General features: G+C 36.7%; 1 protein-coding gene across 2 annotated transcripts in view; it reads right to left on the bottom strand.

Annotated features, from left to right (window-relative positions):
- The window catches only part of LOC107657556 (serine/arginine repetitive matrix protein 2-like), a 55,573-nt gene that overhangs the window by 6,259 nt on the left and 35,169 nt on the right, over nucleotides 1–14,145 (bottom strand). Inside the window, exons 4-16 of one of the 2 annotated variants that reach the window (XM_016445694.1) lie at nucleotides 12,686–12,786; nucleotides 4,767–4,833; nucleotides 3,585–3,631; nucleotides 2,319–2,469; nucleotides 1,969–2,100; nucleotides 1,683–1,865; nucleotides 1,449–1,541; nucleotides 1,205–1,291; nucleotides 1,025–1,058; nucleotides 838–930; nucleotides 648–746; nucleotides 371–430; nucleotides 171–181 (exon numbers count right to left, since the gene is read on the bottom strand). In XM_016445694.1, coding sequence (XP_016301180.1) covers nucleotides 171–181; nucleotides 371–430; nucleotides 648–746; nucleotides 838–930; nucleotides 1,025–1,058; nucleotides 1,205–1,291; nucleotides 1,449–1,541; nucleotides 1,683–1,865; nucleotides 1,969–2,100; nucleotides 2,319–2,469; nucleotides 3,585–3,631; nucleotides 4,767–4,833; nucleotides 12,686–12,786 — 1,158 coding nt within the window. The remainder of the gene's footprint in view (nucleotides 1–170; nucleotides 182–370; nucleotides 431–647; nucleotides 747–837; nucleotides 931–1,024; nucleotides 1,059–1,204; nucleotides 1,292–1,448; nucleotides 1,542–1,682; nucleotides 1,866–1,968; nucleotides 2,101–2,318; nucleotides 2,470–3,584; nucleotides 3,632–4,766; nucleotides 4,834–12,685; nucleotides 12,787–14,145) is intronic. The other variant, XM_016445695.1, reaches the window with a different exon arrangement.

The raw sequence follows: 14,145 nt of genomic DNA, 5'->3' as shown, positions 1-14,145 counted from the left end.
AAATTTCAATTATGTCATTTTGGACCTTTGAATAACATGTTATCACAGCTGTGATACCAAAAGTATAAACAAAACCTATTGATACATGGTTACATTATGTTGCAAAAATTATATAATTTAGGCTGTATGACATATAATGTTTAATGGAAGAAAATTAAATTCTTTCACACCTTTAAAGAACCTGGATTCCATGAGCAGTGAAGCCATGGCAGATTGGAAAAAGAAAAATAGAAACAAAAATGATTTATTTTTAAAAGTTTTCCAATGTTTACTTTTTCACATTCACTGTCAAAATAATATCATTACTGATGAAAGAACAACAAGATAACATAAAATTATAGAAAGTGAAAGAACTAAAGTCTACACTCACCACTTTGCTGGAACGCAGCTTCTAAATCTTTGGCAGGTGCTTGAGGCACATAAAGATAAACTTTAAACTTTAGAAACCTTTTTTGCCAAAGTACAATAGTACAAGAATTTTAATGTGGTGCCGATATCAATATAGCTTAACAAACAACACTAAATAAAAAAAAATATATATACAATAATAAACGTAAAAAATGCAATAAAAAAGATATAATTGTGCAGCTGTGTATATAACTTAATTTTAGGCCTGTTTTAAAAATCTGAGATTAGATTTTATTCACCAGACTGTCTCCTCCCACGCTTGTATGGCAGGTTACCCTCTAGGAGGAGTGGAAGGCTTTTCTTGGCTTTCTCTGGGGTGTAGATGAACTCTGGTGCCTCTGTCAGGGGTTACAAAGTTCATGTTTATGAGTATTTGAATTATTGCAGGTTGGAATTTTAAGGTATTCTAATGAACGCAACATGCCAGACCTGATTGCCTTCTTCCTCTGTGGTAGTTATGAACATCATCCAGTCGTGGAGAAGGCATTGGTTTTCTTATTGGCTCCTGATCAAACTGTGGGGCTGAGTATGATACATAAAATGAATACTCCACAGCAAGTCACACTCATTGCCACAAGCAACAGTTAAAAATTACAAGAATGCAAAGAATACTTACACTGACAGAAGTTGTCACCAAGAACCTGCCTAGCCTGGAAAACATGTTTTAAATAGACATTTAGCGCTCTGGTGTCTTTCTGTGAACTATGTATAACTGAAGTGAATGTGAGTCCACATCTGACTGTACATTATCCTTGACATAATGATGCATAGTTTGACCTATAAAAAAAAATTTTACTTTTTGGGGTAAGGATGCAGGATGGTTTTCCACTATCATCCTTTTGAGGTAATGTAGCCACAGCCGCTTCTCCTCCTGGTTTTTAGCCTACAGAGAAGTATGGTAAGGTTTTTAGCAATATACACTACAAAAAGTGTCTTTTCATTACTTTTAATCAGTTGCTACAAACACAAAACAAGTAATGCATCTACAAAATGTTTCAGTAATGAAGTTGTCTGTCTGTTGTGCATTTTAAATATTTTACCTGAACAATGTGTTGCTGTTTTGGGATCGTTTGGTCAGACACCTTAAAACAGAGGGGATCCTTCATGTTTTCCACTAAGAGCAGATTACAGCACTTGAAAGATGAGAGGGAGAAAGAGAAAAACATGAGGCTTGCATATCCTAAATGCTTTAAGTAAAATGCTACACTCTACTGTAGATACACAGCAGATTTAGAAAGAAAACTGAAATCTGATGACAAATGATGATGACTTACAAAGATGTGAGTGCTGTATATGAAATGATCCAACCTTTTCTTGGCAATGAGAAGCATTTTGTCAAAAAGAAAGAATGCTCTTTCCTTTTTCACACGCTGAACCCGGAAGGAACCTTCAAGTACCAGCTCTCCAAAACCACTGAGATCAGGCCCAGTCCAGTTCAGCAACAAGCTCTCAATCTCCTTTAAAAAAAGAAGTAACATTTGCAACAGAATTAAAATCTAAGAGTTACAGAATATTTGATTCTGTAAAAAGTCATAGGGAGCATTTGATGGCTGGAATTACCTGCAGTCTGACTGCATGTTCCTGTTTCCTCTTCATGTCATTGATGTACCAGGCAACTGCTGTCATGGTTATAATGGCATCTTCCACCACCTCATACCCTGGATCACTTTTATCAAAGTGTTTGGACAGCTCCTACCACAAGGGGGCGACAACAGATCAGCTGTACTGTACAGTCTGACCAGAGTTACCTGTCTGTTTTAAAGTTTACTAGCTTGGCCCCATTTGCCCATGCTAGTAGATGCCATATCTACACCTGTACACCATCTTCCAGCAAAAAAACATAATTTTGAGGAAAAACAAAGATCAGATCTAAAATCGGCACTACTGTCAAAACATTGTACTCCACTGACCTGCAGCAGGAGGTGGTATTTTAGAATCCTTTGCACTGGTTTCAGCAGGTAAGTCTCTAGAGGCAATGAGTGACACAGAGAGACCTGCCTTTCCTGGAAGAAGCGCACCAGGCTCTCATTTTTCATGCAGTCCCGCAGGACTGTTACTGAGCTGGATGGAAACGGGGAGGAAGATTTTTAAGCAGGGTGGTCTACCGGGAGACTCATCAGTTTGGCAGCTTTGCCTGACAGCACTTCATCTTATCCTAAGGCCTGTGGTAATGCATTCAGCTGATGGCCATCTACAAATGTACTTACAGAACGCTTAGACTTCTCACATACAGTCTCTGAATGCTAAATACAACTCAAAAGTATTTATGTTTTTGTGTAACCTCCAGTTTCTTCCATTTTCAAAAAACTTGTATTTTGTTCTTGCTGTAACTCAGTGTTTCACCACCATTTGATGCATATATAATAAGTACTGCAGTGTAAAATATGTATAATAAAAAATATTTTAAGAATTTGAGTAACTGCAGAGTTATTGTATTAATATGCAACAGCTAATTCTCTAAAGGTGGATCAGAATCACCTCTAGCAGAACATCTGCTACTGCTGTACCAGAGGCCCATGGGAATACTAAGAGAGGGGCTGAAAAGTATTTCCAAGTAGTCATCATCCAAGCATGTTTGCCTCTGATATGTCTAATTTTTCTTCTAGACATATATCTAACACAGACTAATTAAAACCACATGACATTCATCAAAAATATCTTACATGCAATACATAACTTTGGTTGACGTACATCACATGATTCTAATTATGCCGTCTACAAAAATCCTTCTCCTTGTATCATTATGCAACAGAGTTTTCAGGGATATATGCGGGGCAATTAAGATTTGTAACTATTTCGGCAGCTCAAAATGTTAAATTTACTTATTTATTTTTTCAATAAATTCAGTGGTCATTTGTCTGAACTGTTCAAAAATGACTGAAAATAAATTGGGGCCAGTAAGATTTTTACAGTGCTTTTGAAAGAACTCTCTAATGCTCAACAAGGTTGCATTTATTTGATCAAAAATAAAGTAAAAACAGTAATACAGTGAAATATTATTGCATTTATATTTGAATGTATTTCAAAATGTAAATATCTTTACTGTCATTTTTGTTCAATTTAATGAATCTAAATAAATAAATAACTAATAAAAGTATTCATTTATTTCACACACAAAAAAATTTGAACAGTACTTTAGTGATAATATCAGAGAATTAGAAATGTTCTTCACTTACTTGGGGTAATTCATGCAGTATATGGTATAAATGTCAAAAGCTTCACTCTAAAAAAAACAAAATCATAAATTATTGTTACAGTGATTTCAAAGATAATGCTTTCATTCTATTAACAAAAGTACACTACTAACTACGGACATCAAAAATATACATATAGAGTTCAGGGTTATGAAACCAGACAAAAATTTAACAGACAATTAAAAATGGCACAATCTAGACTGGCATTCACTTGGCAGTATGTGGGAGATTTTTCCACTAAATGTTTGCGTACCAAAAACAGAAGCAGTACCAGAACAAGCCAAACAAGTGAACCCCATCATCTGCTCTGGCAATGGCCAATACACCCAGATCTGACCAGATATGGGCAGCTCAGCAGATGCAGAGTTACAGTCACTGAACTACATCTGTACGAGCATGTAAACACATCTAATATGTGCTCTATTTGGAGCCTGATATCTAGTCTAGAGGCACTGCTTGATTTGGAACAAGTTTTCTTTTTTTTTGATGTTGCAGAGATTATGGGAAAAAACCTGACTTTGAGACACTGCAACATTAGAGAAGGTTAAATTGAGCCAAGCCCTCAAAATAACCCACCGGTAATGGCTTAATCGAATGTACTCTCTACTTCCTAGGCCAGCGCTAATTGATCCTAACAGTGGCTGTTTCAGCACGAGGTAAACATTGGGTCATGAGACACAGCCTCAGACGATTTAAAGGTATAGACTGATTTTCTTCTTCCAAACCATGAAACAAATCATTGCAGAAAGAGCCATGAGGACATTTGACCTCTCTAGCACTCCAAACAATGATGTCCTTGTCTGATTCCCATCCCAGCCAGGTCTGCTCATTGTTGTGTCATTGTGGTGTGGAGACAAGAATGCCAACAGTGTCTGCAAATGCACTTAGCTGACGTGTGCATGTGTTAAAAGTTCAACGCTGTTTGCTGATATGTTTCGATTTCGTTTAAGAGAGTCCATCTGTTTTCCTGGCCCAAACATACCTGTGTGCTTCTGCCATATTGCTAAGCGAGGGCCCCAACATTACAAATTAACAAAACTGGAATTACCTTAGACAACACTCCTAGAATGACGTGCATTAAAACACAATCTCCTTGTCTCGAGATATGTGTATTGTGTGGAAGGAACAGGAAGAAATGTATATTTTACTTAGTCATGTGCTTACCCGCTCCACAAAGCACTCTGCTATGGCTGCCGCATGTGGACTACGTTCCAGATCTTCCAAAAGCTCACTTTAAAAAAAAAAAAACAGAAAAAGAATCGAGTCAGTTTTGGTGCATGACACATGTATTCCTGCTCACATATTCTCACAAAAGCATTTGCAAGCTGAAAAATCCATTGTGGCATATGAAGACCAGTTTTCTGACATGAGACTTGAACTGTTTCTTTATCTAAATTATGTTATTCCCTTTCTGAGGAAACATCTGGGACTGGAGTTTCAAGAGGACACTCTTGACTGGAATGGGCTCCAACTCCAGCCTGCGTTTCCAAACAGCATTCATTTCTTTTTTTTATCATTTAGACCAAACCATTGCTTAAATGCGCACAGATGGGAAACTTCTCATTTTGGCTCGATTTCCTCCAAACATACCCCAATATCACCACAGTCAAAATTGAAAACCTTTCTACACGGAGTTTCTGCATTCTGCTAGTGGGGAAAATGCTAATTTCAGGTAAGTAAATCAATGAAAAACATTAATTTTGAATTAAATTGACTAGTAACAGTGTCAGGAAGGCAATAAAGGAAGCTTGGGCTTGGTTTAGTGAAACAATCTCTATTGTTTCACTAAACTCTATTGTTTTCACTACTCAAACATGAGATGGAATCAAATGGATTTTCCCTCAGTGTTATGGAATTGATATGATCTCTTGTGGCCGGTGGGACTTTTTCTATATTCTATATTCCATGTAAGGGTATGAGTGGTTTGACATTCCCTGACTATGTTTTGAAGGAAGGGTTGAATGAAAGCTATATGACAGCTCGACCAGGCACGGCGTATTTCATTCAGTCCATTAGCGGAACTCCAACAGTCATTCCCAAGAGGCCCCCAAACCGCCAGGCTGGTCAGTCTCGAGGGAACCCCTCCTTCCATATCGTGAAAGAAAACAACGTGACGCTCTCTAAACACTATGGACTTCCCCTTCATGTGGCTGAGGGGAAAAGTTCGGAAGGAAACCGCAGCACTCCAGCCTTCATCATCCTCTCTTCCCCTCTGAAGACAAAATTCATTTAGTGGCTGACCTTTGTGGTAGGGAGCATTCATTGTGGTTATAAAGGAAATTGAATTGAGTTCATGCATGCTTTCTTGGATTGTCCAAAAAGCTTGGTGTTCGAGGTGCCTGTAGGGATGGGATGTTTCTGAACGATGACTTGATTGTCTTGAAAAGGTGTGGCATAATAACAACAACACATAGTTCCGTAATTTGGAACTGTAAAACAATAAAGATCTTACTGTTGATTCAAAGCCACAAGTATCTGCTTTCTTGTCCGAACTGTAGTAAATAAGTTGGATTCAATTAGATCTTGGCAAATGTTGTGAGGTTTTGGCCCCTTCATTCAAATCCTAGGAAACTGTTGGCGGACCAATAGTTTGAGACTTGAAATATGTGTGCAATATACATACTAAATACTTTCCCAGGTTCTTCTTTGCCAGATACAGTGCATACAAAGAGATTTTTAAGAGTGTTTGAGTTAAAATGAGAGATTTAATACATTAAGACACCAGACTGTTTCTTTGACTGTGTCAGAATTGGCTACAAAACCATGTTGTAAAACCATACAACAGACTACAATAAACACCAGCCAAAAAGTCTCACTTATTCATTTTCAGGAGTTATGACCAGAAACGGGGAGTTACCTGAAGGAGGCCCTGAATGTAAAAAAGGAAAAAAATTAAAAGCAAAACCGATAAAACCAGTAACAAAATCAGCAGAGCGACTGGAAACACCATATAAACACAAGTTGAATGTGGCAACGACAGCATGATTCCTGCCACTGACAAGCATTTTTTCTTTGACTGTGTCAGAATTGGCTACAAAACCATGTTGTAAAACCATACAACAGACTACAATAAACACCAGTCAAAAAGTCTCACTTATTCATGTTCAGGAGTTATGACCAGAAACGGCGAGTTACCTGCAGGAGGCCCTGAATGTAAAAAAACCCAATTCTCTTTGTCCCATTCAGTCTTCACTTCACCCTTCCCATTTTTTGGACTCAACTCATAAGTTGTCGTCTTGTCTCGAATCATACTCTCCTCCTCGTCTCATCCCTTTCTTTTGTCCTACTCCCACAATTCATCCATTAACATGGTGTGTATAACTCAAACAGAAGTTCGCTGCATTACGGTTCCTTTCATCTAGCTCATATTTCCTACAGCAGTCAAGCCTTTATTTTTGCTGGAGACACAGCATCCTATGGTAGGGGAAATTCACAGTCATTCTTTTTTATGCAATATACAAATCCTCAAGACAAATCTACACCCATTATTTCTCTCAAATGAGATCAAAGCACAGTGAGACAGTGAGCAGACACGAGGACAGTGAGACGTGTGCTTTAGGGAAAACCAGATTTGTCTTTATTAAGAAACGAATACTCCTTAATCTCAGCGTTAAGGTGTATTATAATCCAAAATGAAATCAAAGCTTGGTATGGTGACAGACTGACCCCATAAGAGCACACAAAAGAGGTAAATGTTGTTGCTATCTCACTTAATGGAGGAAATCTGTCTGGGCAGTTAAATGTGTTTCTCAATTGTCCTGTCTGAAATGGTACACTTGATGTGTATTTGCTACATGAGACTATGGGGTGTCCCATTTTTATGAATCTTTTATGACCCATTAGTTGATTTTTTTTAAGCAACAAATGTCAGCTTTCTTTGTGGTTATATGTAGATAATTATTAAAACTGATTTGGAAGCCTTTTGAAAACTCATTATAGAAAAAAAAGTGAAATAATATTTATGAATATTATTTATATCAACAAAAAACTATCATCTGTGATGTGATGGTGGTGATAAAGTGTTTTTTTTTATTTCACAAGTTAGTGTGCTTAGTTACCATGGAGAAAAACATACCAGCTTATGATGAAATGTGACATGTGAAGAAAAAAATCAAGGCTAATATCACTTTTGAGCATAATATTTTTATTGCACGTCATTTTAAATCTAGCTGTAATTTTTGTCACTTTTGTTAATGTGTCCTTGCTGAATAAAAGTATTAATTTCTCTAAAAAATTTTGAATGGTAGTCTATACATTTTATTTGGTAGTGTATATATTTGTGTATATTTATTATGTATTTAGTATGGGTTTAAAAAAAAAAAGGTCTATCCTGAAGAGTCACTGAGGACAATGTGGCTGATCCTGAAGTTTTAACACCCATTAAAGGCCACCAGAGTGGAAAAATCAAGGGTGCGATTACAACTCCTAAAATAAACATATAGAACAATATGAACTGATGAGAAGGTTTAAAAAAAAAAAACTATTGTAAAACACAAGAATGAGTCAGCAGTGGAAAGTTTTCATCACTGTAAAATAGAGAGGAGATTCCCAAGCCAGCAAAAAGAGCCTGCTCTGTTGAAGTCGCTGCACAAGACAAATGCAGCATTCCAGTGCAAAGGCATAATTTACAATGTTTCAGTATAACTGGACAGATGACTGCGGGAACAAAATAAGTCCTGTCTGCTGTCCCAGGATGCACTGCTCGCTTGGCTGCACCCTCACTTTCTGACAGGTCATGTGTGGCTCGTTCACCACAGGGGCTGGAGCTCTACATCAGAGCCCGGCTGCTTTGGCTGAGAGGAAAATGACATCTGTATGTGTCCTAAAGCTCTGACCGGTGCCAAGAAAGTAGACTCAACAGAATCAAGTCTGAATACAGGGGCTACATTCCACAGCGATGAGCAGAGGACTTTTAAGAGTAAGAACAGACAAAGAGAGAGCCTTTGTGTGTTTAAAATATAAGAAAGGGAGGAAAAAACAAGGTCAGTCATTCATTTTATATAGTCTTAACAACTAGAGAGCTGATCTAAAGGGGTAGTTCACTCAGAAATGAAAATTCTGTCATCATTTACTCACCATCATTGCCGTTCCAAACCCACATGCTGTTATTCTTTCTCCAAACACAATCAGAGAAATATTGAATAATTTTCAACTCCCTGTTTTCCGTAAACACAAAGCTTTGTGGGATGAATAGACCAAATTTCAGTCATTATTCATTCTCATATGATTTGAGAGCTGTGTGCTGACTTGAATGATTTGATTTCAGAGTGACTTAAATTTCAGTCTATTAATCATGTAAATATGGCATATGGCTTCAGATGAATTGGAATATACACACTACTGTTCAAAAGTTTGAGATTGTTTTATACAAAGGAATTAATATTTTAATTCAACAAGGTCAATTAAAATAAAAAATCAAAAGTTACAGTAAAGATATTTAAAAAGATTTACATATTTTATTTTAATTTTTAAAAATTTTTACAAAGAAATAAATACTTTAATTCAACTGGGACACATTTATTTGATCATAAGTGACAGTAAAGATATTTACAATGTTACAAAAGATTTATAAATAAAAGTTGCTGTTCTTTTGAACGTTCTACTCATTAAAGAATTCTAAAAAAAAAAAAAAACACATTATCACGGTTTCCAAAATATTAAGCAGCAAAACGGTTTTCAACATTGATAATAATAAGAAATTATGTATTTAGTATGGGTTTAAAAAAAAAAGGTCTATCCTGAAGAGTCACTGAGGACAATGTGGCTGATCCTGAAGTTTTAACACCCATTAAAGGCCACCAGAGTGGAAAAATCAAGGGTGCGATTACAACTCCTAAAATAAACATATAGAACAATATGAACTGATGAGAAGGTTTAAAAAAAAAAAACTATTGTAAAACACAAGAATGAGTCAGCAGTGGAAAGTTTTCATCACTGTAAAATAGAGAGGAGATTCCCAAGCCAGCAAAAAGAGCCTGCTCTGTTGAAGTCGCTGCACAAGACAAATGCAGCATTCCAGTGCAAAGGCATAATTTACAATGTTTCAGTATAACTGGACAGATGACTGCGGGAACAAAATAAGTCCTGTCTGCTGTCCCAGGATGCACTGCTCGCTTGGCTGCACCCTCACTTTCTGACAGGTCATGTGTGGCTCGTTCACCACAGGGGCTGGAGCTCTACATCAGAGCCCGGCTGCTTTGGCTGAGAGGAAAATGACATCTGTATGTGTCCTAAAGCTCTGACCGGTGCCAAGAAAGTAGACTCAACAGAATCAAGTCTGAATACAGGGGCTACATTCCACAGCGATGAGCAGAGGACTTTTAAGAGTAAGAACAGACAAAGAGAGAGCCTTTGTGTGTTTAAAATATAAGAAAGGGAGGAAAAAACAAGGTCAGTCATTCATTTTATATAGTCTTAACAACTAGAGAGCTGATCTAAAGGGGTAGTTCACTCAGAAATGAAAATTCTGTCATCATTTACTCACCATCATTGCCGTTCCAAACCCACATGCTGTTATTCTTTCTCCAAACACAATCAGAGAAATATTGAATAATTTTCAACTCCCTGTTTTCCGTAAACACAAAGCTTTGTGGGATGAATAGACCAAATTTCAGTCATTATTCATTCTCATATGATTTGAGAGCTGTGTGCTGACTTGAATGATTTGATTTCAGAGTGACTTAAATTTCAGTCTATTAATCATGTAAATACAGCATGTGGCTTCAGATGAATTGGAATATATTCACTACTGTTCGAAAGTTTGGGATTTTTATACGAAGGAATGAATACTTTAATTCAACAAGGACACATTAATTTGATAAAAGTGACAGTAAAGATATTTACAATGTTACAAAAGATTTACATTTTCAAATAAATGTTGTTTTTTGGGAATTTTTTTAATTTTATTTTTTACAAATAAATGAATACTTTAATTCAACAAGGACACATTCATTTGATTAAAGTGATATTAAAGATATTTACATGTTACAAAAGATTTATATTTAAAAAAATGCTGTTTTGAACTTCTTTTGAACTTTCTACTCATTAAAGAATCCTAAATAAAAAATATATCACCAAAATATTTTGGTTTCCAAAATATTAAGCAGCAAAACTGTTTTCAACATTCATAATAATAAGAAATGTATCTTAAGCAGCAAATCAGCATACCAGAATGGTTTCTGAAGGATCATTTGACACTGAAGACTTGAGTAATGATGCTGAAATTTCAGATTTAGGAATAAATATAATTTTAAAATATATTCAAATAGAAAACAGTTATTTTAAATTGCGATAATATTTCACAATTTTACTGTTTTTATTCTATTTTTGATCAAATAATTGCAGCCTTGGTGAGTATAAGAATCCATGTAAATCCGTGTATCATTCGTTTTTTTATTTAATATTGAAAGTAGAAAAATGAGAAAACGGCTCCTTTTTCGTGTTTTTTTTTTTTCTCCAAATTTTCGTTTTTCGTTCATGGGTGGAAAAATGAATAAACAGCTTGAATATTAGATTTCTACATGTGGGCGGGAATTAAACGCCCCTTTCTGCTGATTGGTCAGCCGAAGATCAAACCGTGCCGTCATCAGTTCTTCTGCAGTATCGCAGCAGAATAATAGTCCTCCACTGCTGCAGTTGTACGGATTAATAACCCATTTTATCAATTTCATATTTTTCTCATCAAACAGTCTAATGAATAGCTCGACACAACTCGTACAGGGGCAGAGTCTAGACAGTTATTTCTTCTGTGTAGACCAGTGGTTCTTAATGTGATAGGGGGGAATGACAGTTCTTGCGTGTGAACAGGCCTATATATACCCAAGCCAATTTATTATTCTTTCCTTTTTGTCTTAGTTTAAAATATTTATTTTGAAACAAATTAATTAATTAACTACTTAAATCGAATATTCAAGCTGTTTATTCATTTTTCCACCCAAGAACGAAAAATGAAAATTTAAGCTGAATTCTAATTTTTCGTGTTTTGGAAAAAAAAACGAAAATACGAAAAAGGAGCCGTTTTCTAATTTTTCTACTTTCAATATTAAATCAAAAAACGAATGATCGAATGATACACGGATTTATAAGGCACTTTAAACATACAACATACAAAAAAATGTATAAATAAATAAAATAGAGCCATTTAGAGACAAATAATAAAAAAAAAACTTACAGACCAAAACTTTAGTAAAAGTAGTGTAGTCATATGGACTACTTATATGGTGCTTTTTTTTGTTGTCATTTTTGGAGCTTGACAGCCTGTGGTCACTACAAACTGTAAATTAAGAAAGATCTTTTATTTATGGGTGAACTATCCCTTTTAGAATGGCTTTCTTAAAAACGAATAATTCATTCTGCTTACTACATGCCAATATAATCTCAAGCAGAGGCCAAAAGCAGCTGCGATGGGAAGAAAAGTCCTGCCATTTTATTAAAGGAAGTTTTAATAAATAAGGTCATGAGGACACCCAAGAATTTTGAAGATTTTCTATTTTCAACACAGCCAAGATAATTTCCCACAAGAGCTGGCAGTGAGGCACCATGTTAAATTTTGACACTGCCTAATGTCATTAGAGGGATGATGTGGAGTGGAGGTGAACCAAGAAACAGAATCATGTAAAAACAGGATGTCTGAGTGGCAAGTAGCAGCGACCCACCAACTGAAAACCACTGGGCTAAACCATGCATATGAGTCTGAAATAAACACAGAGTGTCATTTGCAATAAACAGTGTGAAACAGACACATAACAAGACTGACTAAATTGTTCAGTGGACCATGCATGAACTCACAGTGTAATAAACCATATGCTGCATGTCTTTTAAAAAGAGCTTAAGTTATGACGACGGCTGAGAAAACGTCTCCTGAAGAGCATTCCAGATCAACTACAGCAGTCCAGGGAAAGTCTGCTGGAGTGCATCAGAAATGCCGTACACTCGCTCTTGGCAGACATCTGCACATTGTCCCTCACGATGGGACAGACCAGGACCCAGGCCAGTCATTGTGTTTGAGACAAATTCAGCAGACACTGCTACCACCCAGACGGACATCTCGACCACCAGAGTTTTAAAAGAAAGAAGACACCCACCTGTTAAACTCATAGATGTCCTCGATGTTGCAGAAGAGGGTGCTGACCTCCTCTGGTTTGAGAGGCAAGTCACCACAGTCAATAATGCAGCCAAGATAGTCCTGGGAGAGAGAAAGCGAGAAAGATTGAGTGGATGACCTCACAGAAATCATACTTTTCACACTTGAATTTGTTTTGCTTTGTTAGTGATTCAGGAAACTCTCGTGAGACCTGTGAAATTGGTGAATTCCATTACATTTTCCCATTGTAAACACTGAGTTGATTCATAATGCATGGACTATGCATTCTTCTATTTTTTTATGGTGTCTTATTGTCTTTTTTTTGTGTTGTTGACTGTTTGTATCTTTGACATTTTTATTCTTTTATGTGTGTACAGCACTTTGATAAACACTTGCTGTTTTTTAAAAAAGTGCTTTATAAATAAACTTTGACTTTGACTTTGACTAAAAAGAGACTATAAATGGGTCCGACACAGCAGGACGTGACTCTCACCCCCAAATGATCTCTCTCGACACCAAGATTCGCTGTAATGTAATTACCATGGGCGCCACACTTGAGCGCCTCAATGATCTTCAGTGTAAACATACAAAGCGGTGCAGGAAAGCAAAGCATGCAACTAATACGGTGGTTAAAAGGAGCCCCTCTAACAATATTTATCTTGTCTTTCTCTACTCTTTCACCTCTGACCTTGAAAAAAGTCATAAGCTGGTCTCATGAGAAAACGGTCTCATCATCATGCCACATAAAATATTGGCTGGTTTGGGACGCCTGCTGAGGAACAGAGAAGCCGGGGGTCACTAAACTTTCTCGGTTTTAAAGTGGTTGGTTAACAGAGTTATAGGGAACCAGTTCCACTGGGTTAAAGTTTAAGGAAGATCTGGGTCACAGTGAGAAACTTAGGATGGAAGTGAAATGGAACAATGTGAAACATCAAAACAATCATGATTTGTTCCTTTAAAAAGATCTATAGCACAGCTTAATAATTAGCTATCATTTATACTAAACCAACAACCTTGGGGTAGTGAGATTTCCAGCTTGAAGTGGTTTTCCAACACTATAATCATAATAATGCTGCCGTTAAGAAGATACATTCTTGCCTTAATGAGGAAAATGCATTTTGCATCAAATTAGAAAGTTAATCATATTTTCCAACCTATTTTGTGTCCAACAGAGGCCAAAAAACAAAATAGATCTCAGGAGTGGTCTGGTTCCTGGCTGTTGGGCTGGCAGAGTTAAGCAGCGCTATCTATCAACACTGTATCAGTCTGTTTATCAGTGCTTGGCCTCATTAACCCTTAATAAGCAAGCCCTGGGACCAAAACCAACAAACCAACATAGACAAACAAATTCCACCAGACTGCAACGGACTAAAGTATGGGAAAGTGCCAAGAATGGCAGTTACAATCTCCAGAGAGAAACTACGGACACTGGAGCCAACAAAAGGCCACCAGGCAAAACAA

The sequence above is a fragment of the Sinocyclocheilus anshuiensis genome, unplaced genomic scaffold (assembly GCF_001515605.1).
Source record: "Sinocyclocheilus anshuiensis isolate Anshui unplaced genomic scaffold, SAMN03320099.WGS_v1.1 scaffold255, whole genome shotgun sequence".
In the NCBI taxonomy this organism is placed as follows: Eukaryota; Metazoa; Chordata; class Actinopteri; order Cypriniformes; family Cyprinidae; genus Sinocyclocheilus; species Sinocyclocheilus anshuiensis.
The sequence above is the reverse complement of the archived record's forward strand: the minus strand, read 5'-3'. Positions and strand labels throughout refer to the sequence as shown.